Source organism: Pelophylax lessonae, assembly GCF_965119305.1.
Source record: "Pelophylax lessonae genome assembly, chromosome: 1".
In the NCBI taxonomy this organism is placed as follows: Eukaryota; Metazoa; Chordata; class Amphibia; order Anura; family Ranidae; genus Pelophylax; species Pelophylax lessonae.
The window spans coordinates 722662511-722689506 of NC_138768.1; the positions used below are offsets into that span (position 1 = coordinate 722662511).

The 26996-nt window shown below is 41.8% G+C and overlaps 1 protein-coding gene across 7 annotated transcripts in view; it reads right to left on the reverse strand.

The window, feature by feature from the left end:
* Window positions 1-11760: 11760 nt before the first annotated feature.
* Window positions 11761-26996, reverse strand: part of FAT1 (FAT atypical cadherin 1) — a 430056-nt gene continuing 414820 nt past the window's right edge. For 3 of the 7 annotated variants that reach the window (XM_082261039.1, XM_082261041.1, XM_082261038.1), the window contains 3 exons: window positions 20293-20352; window positions 15650-15685; window positions 11761-13264 (listed from right to left, as the gene is read on the reverse strand). In XM_082261039.1, the coding sequence (XP_082117165.1) occupies window positions 12636-13264; window positions 15650-15685; window positions 20293-20352 (725 nt within the window). In that variant the 3' untranslated portion in view covers window positions 11761-12635. Of the gene's footprint in view, window positions 13265-15649; window positions 15686-20292; window positions 20353-26622; window positions 26680-26996 lie in introns of all 7 variants that reach the window. The other 4 variants (XM_082261043.1, XM_082261042.1, XR_014225403.1 and 1 more) reach the window with 3 other exon arrangements.

Genomic DNA, 26996 nt, shown 5'->3' on the forward strand with positions numbered 1-26996 from the left:
GACTACACACCCCAGCATGTCCACAGGGAGTGAGAAGGGGAGGAAATAAGGACACTGCCTGGGAGCAGGGCAGCAAACGCGAGGTGAGGAGAAGAGCGGACGTAGGAGAAGGGTGCTGCTATCCAGGGTCAGTGTGACTGTCTCCCACCACAGCTCCACGATTGGTCACAGACATCTCTCCAAAGTGGGACCCTGGGTTTATCGCCAGGTGCATCTCTGCAGATATTGTGGGGCATTCCAGTGCTCAGGTAGCCTTTTGGGCAACCTGAAGAGCCTGTTTTAAGACATCTCCTCCTTGGGCCTTCTGTCGCAGGATTAGTGAGCGGGCAATAGCACATCTTGCACAAACCATTTCTAACAGACACTGCATGCAGACATCTTTACCCTGTCTTCTTGTCAGAGGCTCCCCCAGGAGACACTTTACATCAGTTGTCCTTTATAATTGAGTTACTTTGCATAGGGATCTTTCTGAGCCTTAAGCTAGCTGAAGATACCAGACATCTCCACTGTAAGGACTTCCACGTTTTCTTCTTTATTCAGCCAAGGACTCATATACTCTTTAAGGAGGAACTCTGACTTTCAGGAAAAAAACATTAAGTTGATATTGTTTTGCATATTGTACAACACATATACATTCAGGGCCTGTGAGCTCAGGATTTTAGGGAGACAGACTGGCCGGCAACATGACATCCCTGTTCCCTGTCCCCCCTTTATGCCTGAGCATATAGGTCATGTTTACAGTTCTTTCAAGTCCTTTAAAGCTGTGTTGTTTGTAATTTGCATGTGTCTTGATGCTATACTGCTCAAAAATTAGAGTTGGTTATAAATAACTACTATATTAAAAAAGAATAGCGCGCAAATGCAAAAGAAATTACTGCCAAATCTGAAGACAATCCATAAATAAAAATGGTCTTTCAGTAAAGATACTCTTTCGGGTTTACTACTGTTGTGTTGTAGCGTTTATTTACCGGGTGTGCCAGAGGGGCTGAGACTGTTCTTGGGGTTGAGGGGCAGAGCAAAGAACCTTATATACTCAAGCAGCTCCTTCAAGGGTAGTACTACCAACATATTATATACTGTATACAGTTAGATCTCAGTAGCAAATAAATATGTGGGTGGGGCCACTCACCCTGCACGTGGGGATACCTTACCTTGTGCACATGCTCGTCAATACCCAGGACCAGTCTTGAACTACTGTCATGTGGAAATCAAACATTAAGGTAGTTCCCTGACTTAGACACAAGCCATGTCACTATGTGTAATAGTAAAAGTACAGAGTTCCTCTGAAAGATGCTGCTCCATGTCACTACACACCTTGCATGTGTCCTCTTCACCAGTCCAGCATATTCCCAGTGACAGAATGGGGTCCCGCCACACACTCAGCATGAACCTCTTGTATGCATTTATTAACTACTTTTCTCCCGTACAATGTGGCCAGGCTAGGGGTCTACATAATGCAGGTTTGGTCTCAGTTGCTATCGGAAACCAACCCCTTGGTTGGGAGCCAAATCACTGACACCTTCGCTACCAGAGATTGGTTACTGGTTACCCATGGCAACTGCATTTCTCTTCCGACATGTCCTGCTGAGTTAACCATCATGTACCCCTATAAATTACGTCAGAACAGTTGATGCAACTTTTACGTGAATATCTTGATCATACAGTTCAATGTGATCATATGCAATAGAATGTGCTATCTCTATTAGACTGCCCAGACATACCTCCACAAGGTAGTAGTCCACACTTGGTGTTCTCCAGGGACAGAATTCAAGGCGTAGAAGCCCTGAACTCAGGCTGCAGGCCCCTCGGAACATGGCCTATCCCCTTTTGACCAGGGCCGTTGCCAGCTTAAGGCAGCTTAGGCAGCCACCTTAGGGCGCCAGGCTGGGGGGGTGGAAAAAGTCTTATAACACCTGTCTTCTGTACCCCTCAGAAGTCAAACTAAAACTCCCAGGAGAGAGGGTGCAGCATGGAAGTTTTAGTTTGCCTGTTGCTGCTGTCAGAGAGAGTATTGAAAGCACAGTAGTCAGGCAGGGCAGTGTGCATGGTTCACAGAGAATCTGCAAGGATGCAGAGGAGGGTGGAGTGGTGGGCGGATTTCAGGCTACAGTCAGGAATGGTGGCGTGTGCCTGCTGTGAGGGGTGGTTCAGGCCAGGGGGTGCCAGCAGAGGAGGAGGTCAGGGTAGAAGAGGAGTCCCCTCCCCCTTACTCTTTTCTGCCACTGGAGTTCCTGGTGGATATCTTTTTCTGCCTAACCAGGACACAGCTACACCTCCTTAGAGCTCCAGGATTTGGGGGGGGGGGGGGGGGGGTTCAGTAACATCTAAATTCTCAGCCACTTGCTGGTTTTTATAATTTTGAAATACCGGTCTTCAGTTACCTATGATGGGAGGGGGGAAGGGGCACCCCTGAACACTGGAGCCCCAGAAGGCAGATCCTTACCTGTGTCCAGGCAGATCAATGTGTCTTTGTCACAGGAGCGAACAGATCCCCATAGAAGGAGTGCCCAGTGTGCTCATCAGAGATCCTCAGGCCAGGTGTGCTAGGTGTCTCTGGCAGTCATGATAGCCGTGTGTCAAAGATCCTGAATGTGACAGGAGACTAGCAGTCCTTAATTGCTAGGACTGCCAGCATCCTAGCAGCCAATGATGTGCTTTGCAGCTGTGCACATCTATCAGCTCGGCCTCCCATCTCCATCTTTCAACTCTGGCTCCCACTTCTTGCCTCTAGACGGCTCCTGCTGGTTAAGGTAAGAGAGTCAATTCCTGCCTTGAGGCTGCTCCTGCCCAGTAGCCTACAAATATATTCTTCCACAACAGGTTCCTGACTCTAGAAAAATACATCTGAGCAACTATAGTGTGTGTCCAGGTGTCCTCCTGTTCCTCTGCCCCCCTTCTGTCCCACTGCTCCTCTTCTGTCACACTACCCCCCCCCCCGTCACAATGCCCTCCTGTCATAATGGCACGTGTGGCGGGAGGACTATGGAGGGATAGACAAAATCTTCGTCTGTGTAGACAAAAATCCTTACATTTGTACTGGGCATAACAAATGCAACACAGTAAAACATATTTTCCCTAACACTGATTGCGGCTGCCCCAGAATACCTGCAAAGGTGAAGTCCATACTTGGAAGATCCCGAGTGGAGACGTCCATCATTATGGTGTCCCAACGAGTAGGCGTCTCTGTAACAAACAAGCGGTTCCAGCAACCTTCTGCTTCAATGGTTCCCACTCTAGCCCCACTCTCTGGGGACCCCGAACCTCTCCCCTTTTATAATACACCAGAAGGAAGGCCAGATCCCAAAAAGCCTTTGAACTAGACCAGAAAAAACAATGGTAAAACATTAACCCCTTCTCTCTGACTTGGGCAGCAGAGCTGGCTAGCTAACTACAGTAGGAGACCTACCTACAAGCTTCAAGCAGATTCAAGCATGAGACTGGGAGTAAGGACACCTGGGGGTAGGGCAGCACCGCCCACATCACAGTATCTGCACCTCTGCCACAGGGAGACTGGAGCATCTACTCACCCTTTGCTTCCCTCCGCTGCTCACCAGAAGCTTTCAGGGAAAGACTGAGGTAGCACTGCCCAATCCACAGCAAGAGGTCACCCAGCATCTTGGGGACTATTCGCCCATTGCTGATAGTGCTAGCAGGAACTGAGCAACTGAGAGCAAGACATAAAGTGTACCCAATTCATACTACACATTATACCACACTTATTCGAAACCTACACTGCACATGTACCTACTCAATGCAGCATTATACCGAACCTTTACTGCATCTGAACCACATCTAATTTGCACCTGTGCCAAGACTGTACCACACCTATATTATATCCAGGGGTTTAAAATTTCTGAGCTACTAGCCAGGCCTTAACAGTTAATTGCCACCAGTTTCTCGACTTAACCCCTACCCTGCCTCGCCTCTAAACACACCCACGTAAATTACCTCATGAAATGACACTGTTAAATTTTTAACATTTAATAAATATTTAAAAAATAGAATTGGCTACTATAGGCACTGTTGTGCAGGTTTGGGTAGTATAGTGTCAGGTTTGGGTTGTATAGGGCAGTATAGTGGCAGGTTTGGATAGTATAGGGTTAAATAGTGGAAGGCTAAGCCTGTATGCTGTGACAATGTGCTCAGCCACTAACAGCATTGCTGGATATGAACTTTCCCGGGGCTACTATGGTCTCTCCTCCTCAGCTAGAGTGAATGAGTCTTTGGGAGGAGTGGGGGGGCACCCACACTTCTGGCTCCACCCACCAACTCCAGCTGCGTCGGGAGATATTGAAGATCCCAGAGTGACAGCCTTTTTTTCCCACAAATAGAGCTTTCTTTTGGTGGTATTTAATCACCTGTGCAATTTTTATTTTTTGCGCTATAAACAAAAAAATAGCGACAATTTTGAAAAAATTAAAATATTTTTCACATTCTTTTATATGAAATTCTCAAAAAAAAAATATAAAAATCAAAATTTAACATTTTAGGCCAATTTGTTTTCTGCTACATATTTTTGGAAAAAACAAAATTGCAATAAACATATTTTGATATTTGGTTTGCGCAAAAGTTATTGCGTTTACTAACTACGGGAAAGATTTATGTAATTTTTTTACTAGTAATGGCGGCGATCTGCAATTTTTTTTGCGGGGCTGCGACATTGCGGCGGACAGATCGGACCCCTAACTGACATTTTTGACACTTTTGGGGGTACCAGTGACATTACTACAGTAATCAGTGCTATACATATGCACTGTTACTGTAAAAATTACACTGGCAGGGAAGGGGTTAACAGTATGTGTGATCAAGGGGTTAACTATGTCCCTAGGTGCATGACTCTAACTGTCAGGGGGCGTGGCTTGTGAAGTAATCACAGAGACATGCGATCATATATAGCAGGATCACATAGCCTCTGTGATCACTTCAGGGAGAATGACAGACGGCTGTGTTTACATCAGAGCTGCCGGTCACACGCACTGGCTCCCCAGCTAACGAGCAGGGGCGGCAGCGTGCCACCGGCGGTGCACGCTCACCCTCTAGAGTCTCCTGAGTGAGCGACATAGTATAATGTCGCTTTGCCCAGGAGCGACTGCTTTCCGCAGTAAAACTGCGGTGGGCGGTCGTTATGTGGTTAAGATGGCCCTGGGGGGCAGCCCACCTCCCCTCTCCAATGTGGCTCCACACACAAGTGTTAAGATTCTGCATGCAGTTGCTACGGGTAACCCAGGGGAATCCAAAAGTGTAAAAAAAACAGCAGCTCTTAAGGGGGCAGTGCTACACTAACAGAGTCACATGACACTGGGGAGGGAAAATTGCTAATTGGGCCCAATTTGAAAATTTTCACGTAGGGGTGTACTCACTTTTGTTGCCAGCAGTCTAGACATTAATGGCTGTGTGTTGAGTTATTTTGAGGGGACAGCAAATTTACACTGTTATACAAGCTGTACACTCACTACTTTACATTGTAGCAAAGTGTAATTTCTTCAGTGTTGTCACATGAAAAGATATCATAAAATATTTACAAAAATGATACTGTATATCAACCAAAAATGCAATAAATATATAATCACATGTAGAACTACAGAATACACACTAGAAAATGAGTGTACCCATACTGCAGGAGCATTCAATTCAAGGCACTAAATTATTACCAGCCAGGCTTCAAACAGTGAAGTCAAAGTGCAGGTCTGCATGGGGAGGGGAGGAGGCTTGGGATCCAGCTATGTGTATTGTAGGGAGGGGGCATGGACACTTTAAGCTAAAACAAGAACACGTACTTGAGGGCCCTTTCACACAGGCAGACAGATGGGGTCCACCTGTAAGTTTTTCAGGCAGACCCAATCTGACCCTCCAGTCTCCTCTATGGAGCAGCAGGTGTCAATAGACATGTGCCCGGTGACACCTGCCGACATCCGATTCAATCCTGTCTGTTAAAAACAGGCAGATGGGGATCCATTACCCATCCATCATGTGGATCGGATGGCAGTCAGGTGTAAATGAACAGGGGGTCCATTTACATCTGACCCCCCCATAGAGGAAAGTGGGCTGTGTCAGCTCTGCATATGCACACGGACCAGCCATCAGTCTGCTCAGCAGGGATCAGCAGACAGATTCCCCGCTGAGCAGGACGACTCCATTGGAGCTCACCTCATATGCAAGGGGCCTTAAGGCCCCATTCACATAGGTGGCAAACTATTCTGCATCTCTGAAAAGTGATCATCAGTGGAATGCTTTTCAGAGGGTGTTGCGTTGAAATGTGCATGTGTTCAGGAGGTGAAACCGGTTTTGTTTTTTTCGGTCTCAGTGGTCCCGCTGATTTCTATGAGGACATTTGGCAAGCTGGACCACCTGCCAAATGTTACATGTCAAGTTAAAATTGCCACACCACAAAGCATGGCAGCTGCGGCAATGTGAATAGACCTAAGTGGCTGTAGGCATTTGGGGTGGTACAGACAAAGTCCAATCATCTATTTTTATTTCCCCATTGGCGTCTGTGAAAACTTAGCCTAAAAAGGGTTGAATTTATATTTATCATAACGGCCAAATAAAAAAACACTGAGAAATTTGAGAAGGCTCAATTAAAAAAAGCGAATATACCAGAATAAGAATATTTGTTTTGAAAAATAAATAATTTTTCAGCTGATGCCAATGTAATCTGAAAATGTCACATGGCTAAAATAAAGATCATTATCCTTGTGTTAAAGCTTTATGAAATAATCCTATAATGTCATTACAGCACTAGTAGAGGAAAAATATCAGGCGTGTAGGGACAGGATCTAAATTCGGCGTTGATGAACTTGCTCTTTAAGCAGTATTATTTTCTTACTAGTATAACAGTGTAAGGTCATCATTTCTTAAAGCCCAACTCCAGGCTCACACCCCTTATTATGAGAAAAAAAAAGCTGTCAGCAGTTAAATGTTAATGTAAATGGTGGAAAAAAAGGATTATTTCATTCCTGAGCATTATGATTTAAGAAATAAGACATAAATAAGGTATGAGATCAAGGAAATAACCTTGATCCTTAGAAAAGATCTTAGAAGAAATCCTTAGTCATCTTTCTGTTTGTTTTGTGAATAAAACTTTTTTTCTTTTCCTGAGCTGTCAACCAAAAGGAGCTCATGTTCCTTTTTGAGTGACAAGCTCCGTGCGTTGCACTTTCATTGCATTTTACCGCACCAAAATCGCAGTGCATTTGGGGTGCCATTAAGAAGAAATGGCATCACAAACTCATCCAGCGTTTTGCAGCGATTTGAAATTGTGGGCGGAATTTCGGCGATTCCGCCCACAATCAGTGCAATTTCTGAAGCAGGAGCAGAGCTGCCAATAAGTAATTTAAACAATCTTCAAAATGTATTAAATTGCAGTTCGCCATTTCTTAATGGCTGCATTAGCTTTCTTCTTTAAGCTTTATTTCCTTTATTTTCACCAGGTGATCTGGCCAGTAAGTCTGTTGTTTTTAAACTTCCTTTAACAAACGAAGCTGTCCAGACAAAGTGGTAGTTAGAGGGATGAGACAAACCATTTACCACTGACAGGGTTACTTACAATGATCATCTTTGATCATACATACCATAAAATCCATTTCTCTGATGTTCATTGACAGACACTGCTCTTTATATTCTTAACCATTGGGTTATACTGCCCCCTACAGGAGTAGGACACTAGGCAGAAAAAAAGTCTGGCTACACTTATGGGCAGTCCCAGGGTGTATACTCCCACTCTCTGCTATAGGTACTCAGTTTTGTTACAAGCAGTGTCAGAGAAAATACAACTCCACAGAGGGGTGTCCGTCAATGAACATCAGAGAAATGGATTTTACGGCAAGTCAAAATTCCCATTTTCTCTTTCATTCATTGACGGACCCAGCTCCTGATATTCTTAACCATCGGGGAGTCCCAAAGCAGTGTTAAACTTGAGGGGTGGGAACAGCTAAAAAATCCCAAGGCTAAAAACAGTAGCCAACCAGGCAACAGGAGCGCAACCAAAACAACTGGAGCCCACCTGAAAAAACAATACACCCTCAAAGAGGATCAAGTCCTCTAAACAGCAGCCTGAAAAACTTTGCGGCCAAAAGAGGCATCCACAGATGCCAACACATCCACTTTATAGAACTTTGTGAAAGTGTGCACCGATGACCAGATGGCCACCTTGCAAACCTGCGTCACTGACGCCTGATGACGGAAGGCCCAGGAGGCACTGCGCGCCCAAATAGAGTTCGCCTTGATAGGGAAAGGGGGAACCTGACCCCTGATGGAATAGACCTGAATCACCATCTGTCTGATCAATCTGGAAATGGTTGCAGAGGAAGTAGACAACCCCATCCAAGACTCATCCGTTAGCACAAATAGTGAGTCTGACTTCCTAAAAGACTCCGTAGCTGCCAGGTACACCCTAATTGCCTGAACCACATCCAAGGCATGCATGCCAATTTCCTTTGGCTGTTTTGGCCTGGGACACAGGGAAGGCAACACAATGTCTTCATTCAAATGGAAATCAGAGACAACCTTTGGAAGGAATGATGGACAGGGGCAAAAAAGCATCTTCTCTTTGTGAACCACCAAGTAAGGTGAACGACAGAATAACGCCGCCAGTTAACATAATGTCTTCATTCCCACCTTCTGAGAGAGCATAAACAAGTGAATTCCCAGAAGAATCTCAAAGGGAAACTTCTGGAGGACTGAAAGCACCAAATTGAGGTCCCAAGGCGGCAATGGAGACCGCACTGGAGGAACCAAATGGTGAAGGTACGCACCAGGGAGTGCATGGCCAAGGGTCGTTGAAAGAAAATCGCCAAAGCTGACAAATGGCCTTTGATGGTACAATGGCCAATTTTTGTTTAATCCCCCGTGAAGGAAGGTCAAGATCTGAGCCACTGAGAAGGAGCAAGGATGAACCCCAAGGGACTCCACACAATATACGTCTTCCACATAGATTTCCTAGCTTTTCACAGCATTGGAATCACCGATTCAGACCAACCCCTATCCTTCAGTACCTGGCTTTCAACAGTCAAGCCATCAAAGCCAGAGACTGTAAAGTAGGGTGGAAGATTGGCCCCTGGGACAGCAGATCCTCCCTGAGAGGAAGCTTTCAAGGAACGTTGATACCAGATCGGTGTACCAAGCCCGGCGAGGCCAGACCGGGGCCACTAAGATGAACGAAATCCCTTCTGCCTCGATCCTGCGTAGAAGTCTTGGCAGAAGCTTAAGAGGAGGGAAGGCGTAAATCAGACTATACTGACCCCACGGGGCCACCAGCTCTTCTGTGGCGTCCACCAGAGGATCCTGTGACCGTACCACGAACTTCTGCATCTTTCTGTTGAGCCGAGATGCCAACAGATCCACCTCGGGGTGCCTCATCGAAGATACAACTGATGAAACTCTTCCAGATAAAGAGATCATTCCCCCTGGTCCAAGACCTGCCGACTGAGGTAATCCGCCTGCCAGTTTTCCACTCCGGGAATGTGTACGGCAGAAAGGGCTGGAAGGAACGTTCTGCCCACCTGAGAATGTCGGCTACCTCCAGAGCCACCAGGACACTTCTTGTACCCCCTTGTTGATTGACATAAGCCACGGCTGTGGCATTGTCTGATTGAATGTGCACTGGACATCCTTGGAGATGATCTATCCAATGTTTCAGGCACAGTCTGATCGTTCGGAGCTCCAAGATATTGATTGGTAGTCTGGACTCTTCTGGGGTTCAGACACCACTGAGCAGAATTTCTGTTGAGAATGCCTACCCTCTCCGACAGGCTGGCATCCGTGGTGACCACCCTCCAATTCAAGTGGAGGAAGCATTTGCCCTGCCAGAGCTCCGGAGAACGAAGCCACCAGATTAGAGACCCTTTTGCACCCCGGCTCAGCTGGATTTGGTTTTTTAGAGACTGGGGAGCCTTGTCCCATTTGATCAGAATCTCCCTTGCTGGGACCTCGTATGGAACCGAGCTAACGGGACCGCCTCGAAAGTAGCCACCTTTAGGCCCAGCACTCGTATGCAAGTCTGGAGGAATGACCATCTGATGGACAGCAGGAGGCAAATTGCAGCCTGCAGTTTCTGGAGTTTGTCCAGAGGAAGGAGTACTCTGGTTAAGGCCGAGTCCAGAGTCAATATGTAAATCAAAAATAATCAGCGCAAGCCTCATATGCGACCTTGCGAGGCATTTAACTCACTGGCCAGTCACCGTCCAGTAGGGCTATGTCGCGGCCGACCTAGCGTGGAGCTGAGGTCTGCGTGCGCCCGCTGGCTGGCTGGGGTGACCACTGGATCTAGATTATCCAGCCCATCGCCCAGTCCGTCAGTTGATTGTAGATCTAACAGGAATAAAAAAAAAAAAAATATTGCCAGGACCAGAGATCCCAGCAATGAACTAGGTCCTGACTAGGCCGGAAAAAACTGAGTACCTATAGCAGAGAGAGGGAGTAAACCCATGGGATTGCCAGACTTTTTTTCTGTCTAGTGTCCTACTCCTGTAGGGGGGCAGTATAACCAAATGGATAAGAATATCAGGAGCTGTGTCCGTCAATGAACGAAAGCGAAAACTGTTTGCTGTAACTGATTAGCTGGAGTTCACCTTTAATTTGTTAGTCCAGTCCATTTAAATTGGCAAGTCTAGCACTACCCTCTGCCCAGAATGACAATGCTGCTGTTCAAAGGTGTCTTGCTTTACTACTTCATCCATAATGCAGAAACCCTAAGGCCCTGTTCACATATAGTCCAGTGACCTACGTTTTACCGCACTGGAAGAATGCAGGTTACCGCCCAGACACACAGAAAATAATTGTTTCCTATATGTCCTATTCATATTGCAACACACCCCAGAGGTGCGGTGCAGTGAGCAGCGATAAAATGCAGATATGCTGCATTTTATTGAAGCACACTAGACAAAATCACATTTCACTGTACAGCAGTGCAATACACTACGGTGCTGTACAGTGACATTAATGAAGTGCACGCCAAAAAAACTTTGTAAAAAAAAAAAAAAAAAGGAGAGAGGGAGCTTTGTTATACGCTGAAATGAGCACCACACTGCCCCCTTCTGGCAGCTCACTGCAGGTGAAATGGACAACTGCTACACACTAAACTGCTAAAATAAATTTAATGAAGACTATACTGAATACTTCTAGACCAATAAATAAAGTATAAACTAGGATCGGAAGACTTATAAGGATAGTTCACCTTTACTGACTTTTGCCAAAGACAACCCCAAGCAAAAGAATGCCTAATTTCTCAGCTGCTCATTCCATGGTCTTCTGCTCTCCATCCTGCAAATGGCACCGGACGTATGGAGCGTTGGATGCGCAGCCCCAGAAACTCCTAAATGAAGTACTTCATGTTAATGTACTGAGGATGCTGTAATGGACTGAGAACTTAACTTTATTTATCAGAAATAATAAACTTTAACTTGTACTGTTATTTCTACCACTTCAGCTTTTTATTCATGAACATACAGGGGAAGGTGTGCTAAAACTGGTGAACACAAAATCCGGTGTAACAAATCAGCTTTTAACCTCAACTTGTTTAATTACGCTTTGACAATAAAACCTGGAAGCTGTACAGCTGCATCAGATTTCGTGTGCTCCAGTTTTAGTAAATCTCCCCTCGTATTTTAATGAATAAAATGGTTTTGATACTTCAACTGTTTTTTGCTTTCACTAATGTGGCCTAACACTTTCCTACAGTCATACAGTGACATCTAGTGGTTACTCATTAAAATTACAACTGCTACAATTTAGTCTCAAACAGGAAAAATCAAAGCGACAACATGCTTTTTTAAAATAATTTATTGTCAGTAAGAAAGACCGGCTAATGGTAGTTTTCAGTAAAAACCTTTACAAGACCATTGCATCACAAATATACAGACACCATAAAAACCGTGTCGTGGTGATTTTGGTTCTAAACAGGTATGCAGTGGGTCCCCATTACACTTTCCAAGTAGGGAAAATATTCCAAAATACAGAATCTCTGGTGAAGATACCTTCAATTTGATCTAAATAGGATCAGGCTTAGCCTCAGTTATATACAGTCATTGCTGCAGTTATACCTGGAAACTGTTCAATTTCAGAAGTCAAAAACCTCAGTGGAATATAGAGATACAGCAAAGCCCAGGTTATTGAAACAATCTACTGGCTAATAAAAGGGCAAATCTTGAAATAACTAACTCATGTTCCAAAGGAAAGAAATCCACAAAATATCTACAAAAATCTAGTTAATGCTATTGAAATCAAAACTGTACATTACATTTACAAGTGGAAAAAAAGTTAAAATAATATTTCGTACTTTTATAAATACACATGTCATGCTACCATGATGTAGTGGTGTTTCGTTCAAAAATAAAAGCATGGTTAAAAAAAATAAAATAGAGATCTATAAAGGTGAAGTGGAAGTAGCCTATCCAAATGGTTTATTTGTCTTCATTCTTGCAGATCCAGGAATTAAATACATCGTACGCACTCGTATATGCAGCATGGTGTATTGCAACTATGCCAGATAGACATCACCAAATCAACAAAAAATAAAAAATAAAAAAAGGAAAACATAATGCTACAGAAAACAAATAATAAAATAAAAATTTAACGAAAAGATATGAGTTCATTATGAAATGTTGAAGCTAACAAATGTCCAGGCACTTTTGATGCTGTTAAACTTCGGTGTGATGCTGGGAATCCAGGGAAGGAATTGTCACGTCTTCGAAGTGGCCATCATCGCCGCTCTCATAGTCACTAATCATGGCCTCTGATTCCATTTCACAGCATGCAGACACGTCAGTGCATGAAGCTGCAGAGGTGTATCCAGACATGGACATGTTGTCCACCATGGGGACTTGGAAGTCTCTCTTGTACCCTATTAAGTAGGATGTAGCATAAGGCTCTCTGTAACTATTGCTATCTCCACTGGTGGTGTTTTGAGGTTCTGACATACTCGCTGGATATTGGTGATGTGGAAGGTACTTATTCAGGTTGAATCTCTGATTACTTTTTGTTGAAGAGCCCAAGCTGCCTACAGTAGACATTTCTCTGAGCGGCTGCATGGAATCTGCCTGTTCGCTATACTCAGGAGGCAGTGGAGGAAGCTCATCTGGCAAAGGAAAGTCTTCCGGTGGAGGTGGAAAGTCATTCTCTATGTCATAGCCTCCAGGATAATAATCTGTATCAATAACATTAGGGTCTGTGTAATGAGGAGGTTCTTCAACAACTTCGTAATGAGGGTATTCCTGAATATCCGGCAGTTGGACACTAGGCATCCAGTCTGAAGTATCCCAGTGGTAACCTTTTCAAGAACAAGAAAAAAAAAAAGGCAAAAAGTGTTAAATGACATAAACACCAATTAGGAAAAAAAATTAATAGTGCAGTTTACAGTGCAAAACTTAAAAGTTAATATACACAAACACTCACAGTTATTGCTTTTTCGGCACTTCATGCAAAGCTTTATTACAAAGCCAAATAACATGATAACAGAATTATGCCTTTCATGTAGGGGTGCCTGACTAGAGAAGAGCTTGCTAAAAGTGGCTTCAACCTCCTATAGTCCTGTCTATAGCATAGTTTTCACTAAAGCAAAAATCAGTAAAAGCTCATGCCTGATTTTCACACAATTCCAGCACTACCCAAATGTAAACTGTTGTTAAAGGTAGATTTGTTTTTTTTTTTAAACATACTTACCTGCTCTGTGCAATGGTTTTACACAAAGTAGCCCTGATCCTTCTCTTCTCGGATGCCACACTGGCACTCCTGGCCCCTCCCTTCTGCCAAGTGCCCCCAGCGGGCTCACTCCCAAGCCGCTGCTCTGTGTGTCCATTGACACACAGAGCGTGACTCGGCTCTCACCTCATTGGCTCACTGGCTGTGATTGACATTAGCGGGGGCCAATTTCACCTGTTGCTGTCTCGGGTAATGAGAAGGAAGAGACCCGCTGCTCACACTGGTTCAAAATGGGGCCCTGGTAAGGAATGGGGGTGCTGTTACACACAGAAGGTTTTTTACCTTCATGTAAAAAACTTTGAGCCTTTACAACCACTTTAACTGGATGGCACATCAGCGCTACATTAAAGATTAAAGAGGTTGTAAACCCATACAATTTTTTTTTTTGACAACATGAAAGAGAAACACATAATGAGCTAGTATGCACCGCATACTAGCTCATTATGAAATACTTACACTTAGAACGAGCCCCCGCCGTGCCGCCCGCTTACCTGTATGACGGGCGACATGACCAGTCGCCCCACTTCTGGGATCGCGGCATCCGGCCATCTGATTGGCCGGAGCCGCGGTGACGTCACTCCCGCACACGCGCGCGGGAGCTGGCAGTCACAGCACGGGGCTCTGGAGGAACTGCACCAGCGGCCGTTCCTTCAGAGCGCATGCGCCAGTGGCGTCACTGGCTGCATGTAAGGTAAATATCTCCTAAACGGTACATGTTTAGGAGATATTTACAGTACCTATAGGTAAGCCTTATCATAGGCTTACCTATAGGTAAAAGTTGCAGAGGAGGGTTTACTTCCTCTTTAAAGCTGAGGCTAGTATGTTGTGATTGCTGCGACTGAGATTTCAGAGACATGAACAGAATTTAGGACTAGGCTGGGACAGCTGAGGAGTTGTACAAGTAGATAAATAATGATATCTGGCGTTTTGCAACTAAGATGCTGAGGGGTATAGATGTGCGAATGAAGAAATAGTCACAATAAATATGGTAAGTAAAAACACAGTACACGTTTAGGCCAGTTCTAGATACAAGATCTGGAACCAAGAAACCGATAGAACAAAACCCCTCCTGAAACAGAATGGGGGGAAAATAGAAAGCAATATGATATTCTGGAGGGGACTTATCCACTAGCCACCAACTCATCAACTAATGTCAACAGAATAAATCTAAAAAGATATTTGGTGAGATTTTGTAGATGTATTAGTTATCTAGTCTATGGTATTTCATCAGTCCTGACCTCCTCCGTGTCCAAACTGAATTCTTTTTGAAAGAGGAAGGCCTCCTCTTTCACTCTCCAGCTTGCACACCCCATGGAAGTTTGTGACTGCTATATTTGTTCCATTGGATGTAATATTTATATATTGTATCTGGAATATGAAGCAGGCGGCAGGTGCACGCAACAGGACTTACAACAGGAGGGATTTTCCAACACAGTTTAATATATGTCAACGTTTCGGTGGGGGCACAGCCCACCTTTCTTAGAAGGTTGGCCGTGCCCTGCCAAAACATTGGCATTGATTAAAATACATTGGGAAATTCCTCCAGTTGTAAGTCCCATTGAGTGCACCTCTGCCTTTTTTCATGGATTGCACCCAGGACAATATCCCTACAAGTGTTTGCATTGACCCCCCTCTACACTACCTATATAATGTATCTCTATAGATTTTTTTCTAAACACACTAATATTACATTAAATGAGATCCTATGCCCTAGGTGTTCCCTAGTTTACTGATAATCCTGAAGGAGCATTACTATAAAGCCATTTAATAACTGAGTCAAAACAAATGTAAATAAAACAAATGCACAGAACATTTAAAAATTAGGCAACACGATGTGCGGTAAACAAAGAACCACAAATACAAAAACTGCAAGTGAAGGTTAAAAAAATGCAAAAACAAATCGCAAAACAAAAGCAGCACAATTAGTATCAAATACGCAACATGCAGAAGTCACCTCTTGAATTCCTGACTTCAGGAACTGCAAATGACTCTTTGAAGGCAAAATTTAAAAAAATGAAAAACAGATTATATTAGAAGTAATTACACAAAAATACACAACTACCTTATTCATACACAAGATCTTGAATATGATTATACAATGTACTCAAAAAAGAAAATAAATTTACATTCATGGCAAAAAAGTAAAAATTTGTCTTCCCCCGTATTACCACAATTTTGTGCTGAAGATTAGCTTTGACACTTGCTTTTCATTGCAATAAAGACCAGAATAGGAACCTAAGCTGAACATAATGACTTTAGAAGTAAATGATGTCTAATGTGCTGTCATACCATCAGCCTGGAAGAATCCTTGTTTGTAGTGTACTAATCCAGCTGACATCTCTAAGGGGTATATTTAAGAAAGAGTACTACCCACTCTCCTTTATGTTCCTTTGCTTGGCCATGGCTATGACCCATTCATAAAATGCAGGTCACAGTGCCATGGTGTTATGCCTAATTCATTAGAGAGAGCTTCACAACTTGAGGGGAGCTGGTCATGTGACTTTGACAATATGCCTTGGCCTATGACAATAAGGCTAACACTAAAAGGATCTTAAAGCAGCATTTTCACCAGTACAGGTAAGCAGTGCAAAACCTTTTATTACCCTTTACATATCACTAGACTTGTTTATTCCTAAACTCTTGACTATATTTACCAGCTGGGTGAGGCAGGAATCTGAAAATAGGTCAATGATCTCTATGCAATTGTCAACAATAAATGTTAGCCAAATATGTGCTAGAAAAATATTGGATACATTTATTTGATCCAATAGATCATTTTATTTTTGTTTATGATCAGAAATCAATCTGAAAGTATTGCCTATTAAAGTATAGCTAGAGGCAAATTTTTTGATTTAGTATTGGATAGAGTGGAGAGAACACCTGTCAGTTTTTATTGCTGTCTGTTCCCCAGTTAAGGAGATTCATCCTGTTTAGCATTAGCTTTGAAAGTAAAAGAAAATCCCAAATGTGGGTTGTCCTCAGAAAAAAGAGGGGGGATCTTCCATTTAGAACACTAGTTCTGATGGCCGGGGGGTCCCCAAGGGATTCCCTTAATTTGCAGGGATTTCCTCTCACTTCCTATTTGGCTATGGGACAGGAAATTGAGGTAAATCTCCCTATTGGGGCACAGATGGCAAAAAATAAACCAACAGAGGGAAAAAAGTGTTTGATCCCCTGCTGATTTTGTATCTTTGCCCACTGACAAAAAATGATCAGTCTATAATTTAAATGGTAGGTCTATTTTACCAGTGAGAGACAGAATAACTACAAAAAAAATCCAGAAAGACACATTTCAAAAAAGTTATAAATTGATTGATTTACATTTTAATAAATTAAATAAGTATTTGACCCATTCGCAAAATGTTATTTGGTGGTAAAACCCTTGTTGGCAATCACAGAAGTCAGACATTTCTTGTAGTTGGCCACCAGGTTTGCACACATCTCAGGAGGGATTTCCTCCCACTCCTCTTATCAGATTCTCTCCATGTCATTAAGGTTTTGAGGCCGACGTTTGGTAACTCAAACCCTCAGCTCCCTCCACACATTTTCTATGGGATTAAGGTCTGGAGACTGGCTTTTCAATGCCCTGGCTTAGAGAAGGAGGTTTTCACTGATGATTTGACGGTTCATGGCCTGATCCATTGTCCCTTCGATGCGGTGTAGTTGTCCTGTCCCCCTAGCAGAAAAACACCCCAAAGCATAATGTTTCCACCTCCATGTTTGACATTGGGGATGTTGTTTTTGGGGTCATAGGCAGAACTCCTCCTCTTCCAAACACATCGAGTTGAGTTTATGCCAAAGAGCTTGATTTTGGTCCCATCTGACCACAACACTTTCACCCAGTTCTCCTCTAAATCATTCAGATGTTCATTAGCAAGTTTCAGATGGGTCTGCACATGTGCTTCCTTGAGCAGGGGGACCTTGTGGGTGCTGCAGGATTTCAGTCCTTCACAGGCGTAGTGTGTTACCAATTGTTTTCTTGGTGACTATGGTCCCAGCTGCCTTGAGATCATTGACAGAATTCTCCCGTGTAGTTCTGGACTGATTCCTCACCGTTCTCATGATCATTGAAACTCCACAAGGCGAAATCTTGCATGGAGCCTCAGACAGAGGGAGATTGACAGTTATTTTGTGTTTCTTCCACGTGCGAATAATTGCACCAAGTGTTACCCTCTTACCAAGCTGCTTGGCGATGATCTTGTAGCCCATTCCAGCCTCGTATTGGTCTGCAATCTTGTCCCTGACATCCTTGGAAAACTCTTTAATCTTGACCATGGTGGAGAGATTGGAATCGGATTGATTGATTGCTTCTGTAGACAGGTGTCTTTTATACAGGTAACAAGCTGAGATTAGAAGCATTTTAGGAGATTGCTCCTAATCTCAGCTCTTTACCTGTATAGAAGACACCTGGGAGTCAGAAATCTTGCTGATTGATAGGGGATCAAATACTTATTTCACTAAATAAAATGAAAATCAATTTAAAACTTTTTTTGAAACATTTTTTCTGGATTTTTTTGTTGTTATTCTGTCTCACTATTAAAATAAACTTACCATTAAAATTATAGGATTGATAATTTCTTTGCCTCTCACTTATCCAAAATGAAAAAAAAAGTTTTGCCTATAGTTCTTTAACCACTTCCAGACCACCTGCCACAGTTATACGTCGCTACTTTAACGTTAAATACGAGGGTTATGGCAGCAGATAACCCCACTGAGCGGGCCCTGAGTGGTCCCAGTGGCAGATTCGCTGCGGGATCACTTTTATGGGTGGCGGGAGGGGTGCCCCCCTCTGGCTTCTAGGTCGATTTCCCAGCTTACTGGAGCCGTCGGTATTAGGGAAAACCATCCGGTCCTCTCCCCTTCTAGGCAGGAAGTCAAGTGAGGACAAGCTGGCCCCACTCAACTCTATGGCCTTGGAGGAGCGGAGCGATGTCATACATCGCTTCCTCCCAACTGCCTTAAAGGGCCCATTTTTTTCATGATGGAAAAAAATACTTTTTTTTTCTTTACTTTTTAGTGTAGATGTGAGATCTGAGGTCTTATTGACCCCAGATCTCTCATTAAAGAGGACCTGTCCTGCTTATTTCTATTACAAGGGAAGTTTACATTCCTTGTAATAGGAATAAAAGCAATCAAAAACATTTTTTTTAAAGGGGCAATGTAAACATATAAGGTAAAATAAAAAAAAAATGTAAAGCTCCCCGTCCCTCCGAGCTCGCACGCAGAAGCGAACGCATACGCATACCACATATGTAAACAGTGTTCAAACCACACATGTGAGGTATCGCCGTGATTGTTATAGCGAGAGCAATAATTCTAGCCCTAGAACTCCTCTATAACTCTAAACTGCTAACCTGTAGACATTTTTAAAATGTCGCCCATTGAGATTTTTTTACGTACCAATGTTTGTCGCCATTCCACGAGCATGCCCAATTTTGAAGCATGACATGTTGGGTATCTATTTACTCGGCGTAACATTCTCTTTCACATTATGGAAAAATATTGGCCTAACTTTACTGTTTTTTTTTTTTAAATGCAGTGAAATTTTTTTTCCCCCAAAATTTTTAGTTTAAAAGACCTCTGTGCAAACACCACGTGACAAAATATATTGCAACAATGCCATTTTATTCTCCAAAGTCTTTGAAAAAATAATAAATACATATATATATATATATATATATATATATATATATACACACACATTATATATATATATATATATATAGCTTGGGGGTTCTAAGTCATTTTCTTGCAAAAAATACTGATTTTAAACAAGTGTCAGAAATTGGCCTGGTCCTTAAGTGGTTAGATACAAACACACTGCAAAAATGATAAATGATCTCTGTTCACCATTCAATTTCACATCCGTTTCTGAAGCAAAAACAACTGGAAACAAAATGGCCATGTTCGTATAAGCTAACATCATCTTGTTATATAAAAAAAAAAACATATAATATGCATTACACCAGTACAAACACAACACTACAGGATGTCAAAATTGTTTAGGAAATCACATTGATGACTGCCTTTCACTGCATCGTATGCCAAAAAAAAAGGCCAGATGTATTACTAATGGTAATATAAAACCTATAAATTTAGATAAGCTTATGTCCGGGAGTATAATTGTATTGCAGTGGTGTTTTCAGTATGTTTACTGACAGCTCACAATTTCCATCAACGTAATTTATTAACTAAATCTCAATTTATCCATGCATCTGCTTCTAGAGTCTTGGAATACATTTTCCATTTGTGTTCAGTGCTACAGTTTTAAATGGTCCTGCAAGGTAAAAGTGAGTGGCGATGCATTGCAAAAATGTCACCCCCTGTATAACAAATGGCCTCTGCAGATTCACCTACACCATTCGCTATGACAGGCAGATGCAATGAAAGTCCATTCATGTGAATATCTACCAATATAATTATACTAATGAAACACTTAGATGAAACTGAAGGCAGCCAGGGACTAGAAAACAACACATGATGCAGATATAACAGAAGGTTATCACAGGAATAAACAAGTATCAATTTATAGACATGCACACTTATTAATAAGCCGAGAATGTAAGCACAGCAATTGCATCACATACACATATATACCTTCTTTTTCCACCGAGTCAACCACAGCATTGACAAGGTGTATTACTGTCACAATGGAAGCTTGTAAAAGGTAAGAGAAAAACACATTAAAACAAGCCTAGGGCATGACATCTACACACTCCACACTCTGGAAAAATGACGTGTCCCATAAAATGATATCAACTATGGGGTAGATTTACTAAAACTGGAGAGTGCAAAATCTGGTGCACCTCTGCATAGAAACCAATCAGCTTCCAGTTTTTGTTTTTTGTCAATTGAATAAGCTGAAGGTAGAAGCTGATTGGCTACCATGCACAGCTGCATCACATTGTTCACGCTACAGTTTTAGTAAATCAACCCCTTTGTGTTCATTTATTATATTGACCTTAAAGAAAATCTTTAACCGAAAATAGAAGATTTGGATGTTGATGAACCTATCATAATGTATCCTGCTGATCTTAATTATTTCTAACTATAATGGTTTGGGGCTTTTTTTTTTTTTTTTTTAACAAATACTCTATATCATTTTTTATTTTATATCAAATGTTATGCAAATATGTAATGCACTGGGCATCCATGAAAGAAGAAGCTTTGCACATCAGTTTTTTTTTTTTTAGATTTCCTATTTTGAATTTAGGGCCCATTGAAATATCTGCATGCGTTAGGGCCAGGTATATGGGTGAAAAGGAAGCTAGCATTCTTACTGTCTGCTCAAAAAGTGAACTAGTGCATAGTAATATTTTACATTTTATATAACTATTTTAAAATAATCCCTCTTTTATTGTTAAAAAATAAAATATTTGATAAAATACTTTACATACCCTTTAGGCTGGGTTCACACAGGACACAAGTCTGGTGTCCTGTTCGTTTGTGTTCACCGGTTCAAGTGCGATTTAGGTGCAAATTTTTCCCTGAATTCGCACCTGAAGCGGACGGACTCAAAAACCCCAAGGACGCTTTTCAAATTTTCGCCACAGCCACCCTGGACATGTTTGAACAGGCTCCATTGAAAGCCGGTCACACTCACATTATGCGAATTGGATGCGGTGTAAAACGCGTCCAAATTACATATTTTTGAACCCAGCCTCAATCAACTCAAATAAAGTGACCCTATCAAACCTTAAAAAAGAACTAATAATTATTTTTTTTTTATTATTATTATTTACTTAACTCTATTTGGTGGCCCTGTTGTCCCCTTAATACACTACTTTATGCTACACCCCATTTTGAAGCCCACATTATGAGTGTACTTGTGGGTAGAAGTACAGCCAGCACAGTGCCCCACTCCGTCTCTAATCTGACTGATCCGTCACTATTGTGAATGAAAAATCAGTACTTCTTGTTCATTCATAATAGTAAAAGATCCCTCCGGGCATCAGCTCTGTGTATAGAATCTGTCCTGTGTGTACCGGCAGCTGCAAATACATAACACAGAGCCACAAGCAGCACTGATTGATCATTCCCAATAGTGATCACTACGGCTCTCTGACTTTGTTAGGGCTGCTTGTGCATATACACAGAACGCTGCAGTGCTGGGTGTGCTTTCACGATTTATAAATGAGTGATGAACAACGTCACACACAGCCCAACATTGCTGATTGCTCATATATAATAAGTTAAAGCTCACAGAGTGCTGCAGCACTGAATCATTCATTGGTTGGTTGGTCTGTGTATATATACAAGCAGCCCTGACAGACACACAGCGCTGTAATTAAATGGTAATAAAAAATAAAATTCAATGTAATATGGCAACCTGGAGTTGGTGTACAGAGTTCCCATAGAAATGCTATTTCCTGCTTATATGATTGGCTCACTGTTTTTCCCGAAAGTCTGTACTAAGATACAAGTCAGATTTCAGCCATCCTCTGCAGCAAAAACGTCATTTTTGGTGAGATACTCTCAAATGGTCAATCACTTCTAAAGGGATTTTGACACTGAAACTTCCCTTATTAAAACAAGTGTATCAGCTGATTGATAATGAAAATGTCACCTCCATTCAGAATCACTCTGAACGTTGACATAAACAAACAAACAGCTTTTTCTTAAGAGCAGAAAAAGGTTGGAATCTGTAGCAACGTTTGTTAAAATCCTTGCAATGTGCATTGATCACCCAGAGGGGATTGTTTGCTTCTCAATAAAAGTAAAGTTACTCTAATCTTCCTATTGACAGTAATATAATGACTGCTGCAGTCTTGCAGGTTGTTGTGGGCAGCACATACTATTAATTCTTTCTTTCTTTTTTTTTTTTAATTCAGTGGTCATTAAACCTTCTACCACTTTTTCCAAAGACAGCAAGTTCAAACAGCACAGCCGTTTTAATTATAAAACCAGCCCCTTTATGTGTAAGGCAATTGTCCAGTGTTACTTTTACACATGCTAGGCAAAACTGATCCGATACAGCTTACTGGGTCATGTCATATAAAGAAAAGAATGACAAAGAAATTAAACATTTACATTTTTGCTGGTGTTAGTAATAAACACAATCTGTTAAAAAAAAAAAAAATGTGTGAACAAGCATGACAAAATATCACAATGGAAATAAAGTGTTGGGGCACGGAAAAATCTAAATTAAATACAGTAAACCCCCCTCCATTGCGGGGGTTACGTTCCGGACCCAGCCGCGAAAAGTGAAATTCCGCGAAATAGAAAAACCCTATTAAAATGCATTGTAGGCATGTTTATTTTACTGTCACTGTACGTGTAGAAGCATTTTAACGTCTTTAAACACACTTTTAAAACAATAGAAACTCATTTAAACACATAAAAGATACTGAGAGACATAGCAAGAGCTATGGAAAACACAAAAATATTTCATTTTTAATGATTTATATAGTAAAATAACATTACAAAAAAAAAAACGCGAATTACCGGGACCGCAAAAACTGAACCGCGATGGAGCGGGGGATTACTGTATATCAAATGACATTCATGTTCTCGCAATGCAATTTAAGAAATACAGCGTGCAAATGGAATCCAATACACAATAGCAGAAGCTGAAATCAAATAAAAATCTTTTTTTCCATCTATTATCTTTTAAAAAACAAAAAAACAGGAAAGGATGGACGTATAAAACGTTTTTTCTCTGTACTAGATTGAACTCTGGATACAATATGTAATTATGCACACCAAACACAATACTTACTTCCCCAATCAATCTTTTATTTGTCCTGATATATTATTACATAACTATGTTTTGGTGCAATATTTGGTAAGTATTAGGTGGGTAAGTAATATTGCACTTGCTGCAGTGCTGTTGTATGGTTAGGTATTAACATTTATGTTTAGATGTTACACTGAAAATGAAGGTATAGTGTCATGGTTGTGTTAAATGTTGGGATAAAGTGGACTACAAATTTTAACTTTTGATGGCAATTTTGGAAGACTTCTATTAGCTTTTTATTAAAAACATGACTGCGTGGAATTAAAAAGTGCACTGCAATCTGCCAACTGTTTCCTGGTTGCGATCAACAAAAAAGGTGCAACTGAATTGAAAAAAATATGGCTTTTACTTATACTGTGCTGGATTGATTTACCGCAAACTAAGGCCTAGACTTCTAAGACTCTAGATCAGTGGTCTCCAAACTGCAGCCCTTTGCTTGCTTTTATCCAGCCCTGGGGCACTATTTCATCCACTGATACCAACAATGAGGTATAATTCCCCCCACTGACACCAGTGAAGGGGCACAATTTCTCCAAATGACACCAATGATGGAGCACAATTCCTCCCAAGGACACTGACAATGAGGCCCAATTACACCAATGATGGGGCACAATTTCTTCCAATATTACCAATGATGTGGCACAATTTCTCCCAATGACACCAACAATGGGGCCAAACGACATCAATGATGGGACACAATTCCTCCCACTTGCAGCAACGATAGGGCACAATTTTTCTCTCTAAAACCCAACATTGGGTCACAGTTTCTCCCACTAACACCAAAGAGGGGCATTGTATTTTCCCAGTGACATTGGGGCCTTTTCTACTCTCAATGGCCACAACCCGGCCCCTTTAAAGTCTGAAGGACAGTAAACTGCCCATTTGTTTAGAAAGTTTGAAGACCCCTGTCCCCAGCTATAGACCAAAAAAGAATAAGTCATTTATGTTTGTACTTGGGATTACTCATAGTTTTCCAGTTTATCAGACACTAACTGCTATTTTAGGGGGCAAAGACTGGTCTTTTCTGCCATCACAGAAATATGGAACTGACATGGCATCATAGTATTGAAGCATACATTGTATCCAGTTACTATAATGTGGTGTAGGAGGATTTTTCAATTAGCTGTGATTTTCTACTAAATTCAGTGACATTGGTTGAGAATGATTACACAAACACAAACCACAACAGCGGTAAACACAATTATACAATATGGAACATGTACAAAATATGAAACCCAGTTGAATTAAACATAATAAAGGAAGTTGCATTTGTATAGAAAGCAAATCAATTGTAATGTCAGTTCATTTATTTTCTTTGAAACATCAAAAACAATGTTCCTACTTGTCAAGGTGATGTATATTGTTGAAATCTCCTTGTAAGTCTACATTCACATTAAGTATGAGTAAATGATGTGAAAATCTATAACGCTCTGGGATCTGGAATAAATTCTAGAAGTGAGAGATAAATAGAGAGAATAAAAGCAGCAGCCAAAGTAAATCAATTAAAGAACTAGCACAGGCAAGTGCTCTACATGACTTTAAATTGTCTTTAAGCTGCTCATGTTATTTTCAGCAGAGGCAGGAACCTGGAGGTAACTTTCAGCCCCCCCAAGATCCTTTGTGATGTGGATATCCTAAAGCTGGCCTTAAATTATGCTTTTTATTTTGTGTTCAGTCAGTGGGCTGAACAAAAAAAAATAAATGAAAGGATTTCTCCATTGACAGAAACAAGGTGGATGGAGAAATCCCCCTGGCAGGATATTGTGTTCTGACGGCTGGATACTCTGCCCAGCGGCAGATCAACAGAAGTTTTCCAACAGCTACATGTGGATCGAAAAGTGTCCCTGCTGAACGGGCCAAATTTCGATCCATCTGTGGCCAGCTTAAGGCCTACTATGCAATCACCTCGACCTACGCAGCCAAAAAGTCAATAATCACATGATCGTTGCTCATATGGGTACCCTTCTGAACAAAGATAACAACTGTCACTGAAATTGTGCTCTGTGCTGGATGCATTGGACACAAGGTTAAAGCTGCATTCCATGCTGAGCTGAGCAAAGTGTTGGGTACTGACACCTGCATCCACCATCGAAAACTAATTTCTCTAAAGGATGGGATGTGTTCTAACACAGTGCCTAATAATACACAATCTCCTAAAGCGTATGTTACCCCAACACTTCATATTCCTGATATGTGCCTGCTGTACCATGTACTAGCATGAGAAAGTATCCAGTTCTCTTCGTATTGCTTTTTTTGTGTGAAATATCTGGTGTTCCTGCCAATCCCTCTGCTTTCCTATCAATAACTGATTACACTAAGCAGGAGAGCACAGCGTGGTCAGGTCTCTAGCTATGCTGGGAACTCAGTGTTCTCTTCTCCAATGATCAGACTTGTCCTCACACGCCCCCGCTGCCATTCACTGGGAAGGTCAGTGGGCTGCTGGTTCTTCTCCCCTCATCTCTTATGTAGAGTAAGGCTCCATGTACACGGGACGTTGTAAATGGCCGTTTAGGAGCAGTTGGGCGTTTTTTTTTCAGAAGCCCCTGAACCCACCTACATGTTATCTTATCTGTCCATGTACACAGGGTCGTTTACAGTCATTTGCAGGCAGTTGAGTTTAGGGACGTTTTTTGGAAAGCAATTATTTGCGTTCGAACGCGATGATCCGCGTTTAGCGTTCGCGTTTTTCCATTTTAAAGGGTCATCATTTTTTTGACCTCTAGGAACGGTTCTAAACGCAAACGCCCGCTAAACGCGGGTGCAAACGCGACCTAACGGACATTTCAAACGTCCTAAAAATTCCAGCATTCAAAGGGACTTAACAACGTCCAGTGTACATGGAGCCTAAAGAGGGAATGGGATAGCTTATAACAAATGGAAAAAAGCTATTTTAATGTCACTTTATATCTATGCAAAAAAGTTTTGTTTTTTACTTATTTTTTTTAAACTAAATGGGTTGTTTTACAAGATGAGGGTCTACAATCACTTAGCTGCCCTTGATCAGAAGCAAACATTTATAAGTAAAGGGCACTGATATTCAATAGGACAAACCAGAAGCTGCTCTTGCTTAGACGCAAGCATTTAAAATCACAGGCCCTGATATTTAATAGGACAAACCAAAAAAAGCCAATTGTAGTAAATGCGGCATAGTTTAATGCTACTTCCTTTATTACAAATTCCATCAAACTTACAATGAGCCCCTTTTCAAACTCTGCTTTCGCTCATAGGTGATTTGATCCATATAGGAACTGCAGCCGCAGCATGAGAGAAAAAAGGAAGGAGACAAAACCCTTTACAAGAGACAAAACGTCGTTCCAGTATTTTGCTGACCATGTATAACAGGAAACGCTGTAAATGTGTCATGTTTCATTCTACAGTTCAGCCTGCCATTGGAGTGGCACAGTGAGCATTAGTGCATGATTAACAGTCAGCTCCATATGAAGGGAAACAAGGAATGATGTTGCATCTGTTGTTGTGTTGCCAGCATTTAACCTCGACAAGGAGGTTTAATTAACCACTAATCAAGACAAGTAGCTCGTTCACAGGAGAGCTAAGGTATAAGCAC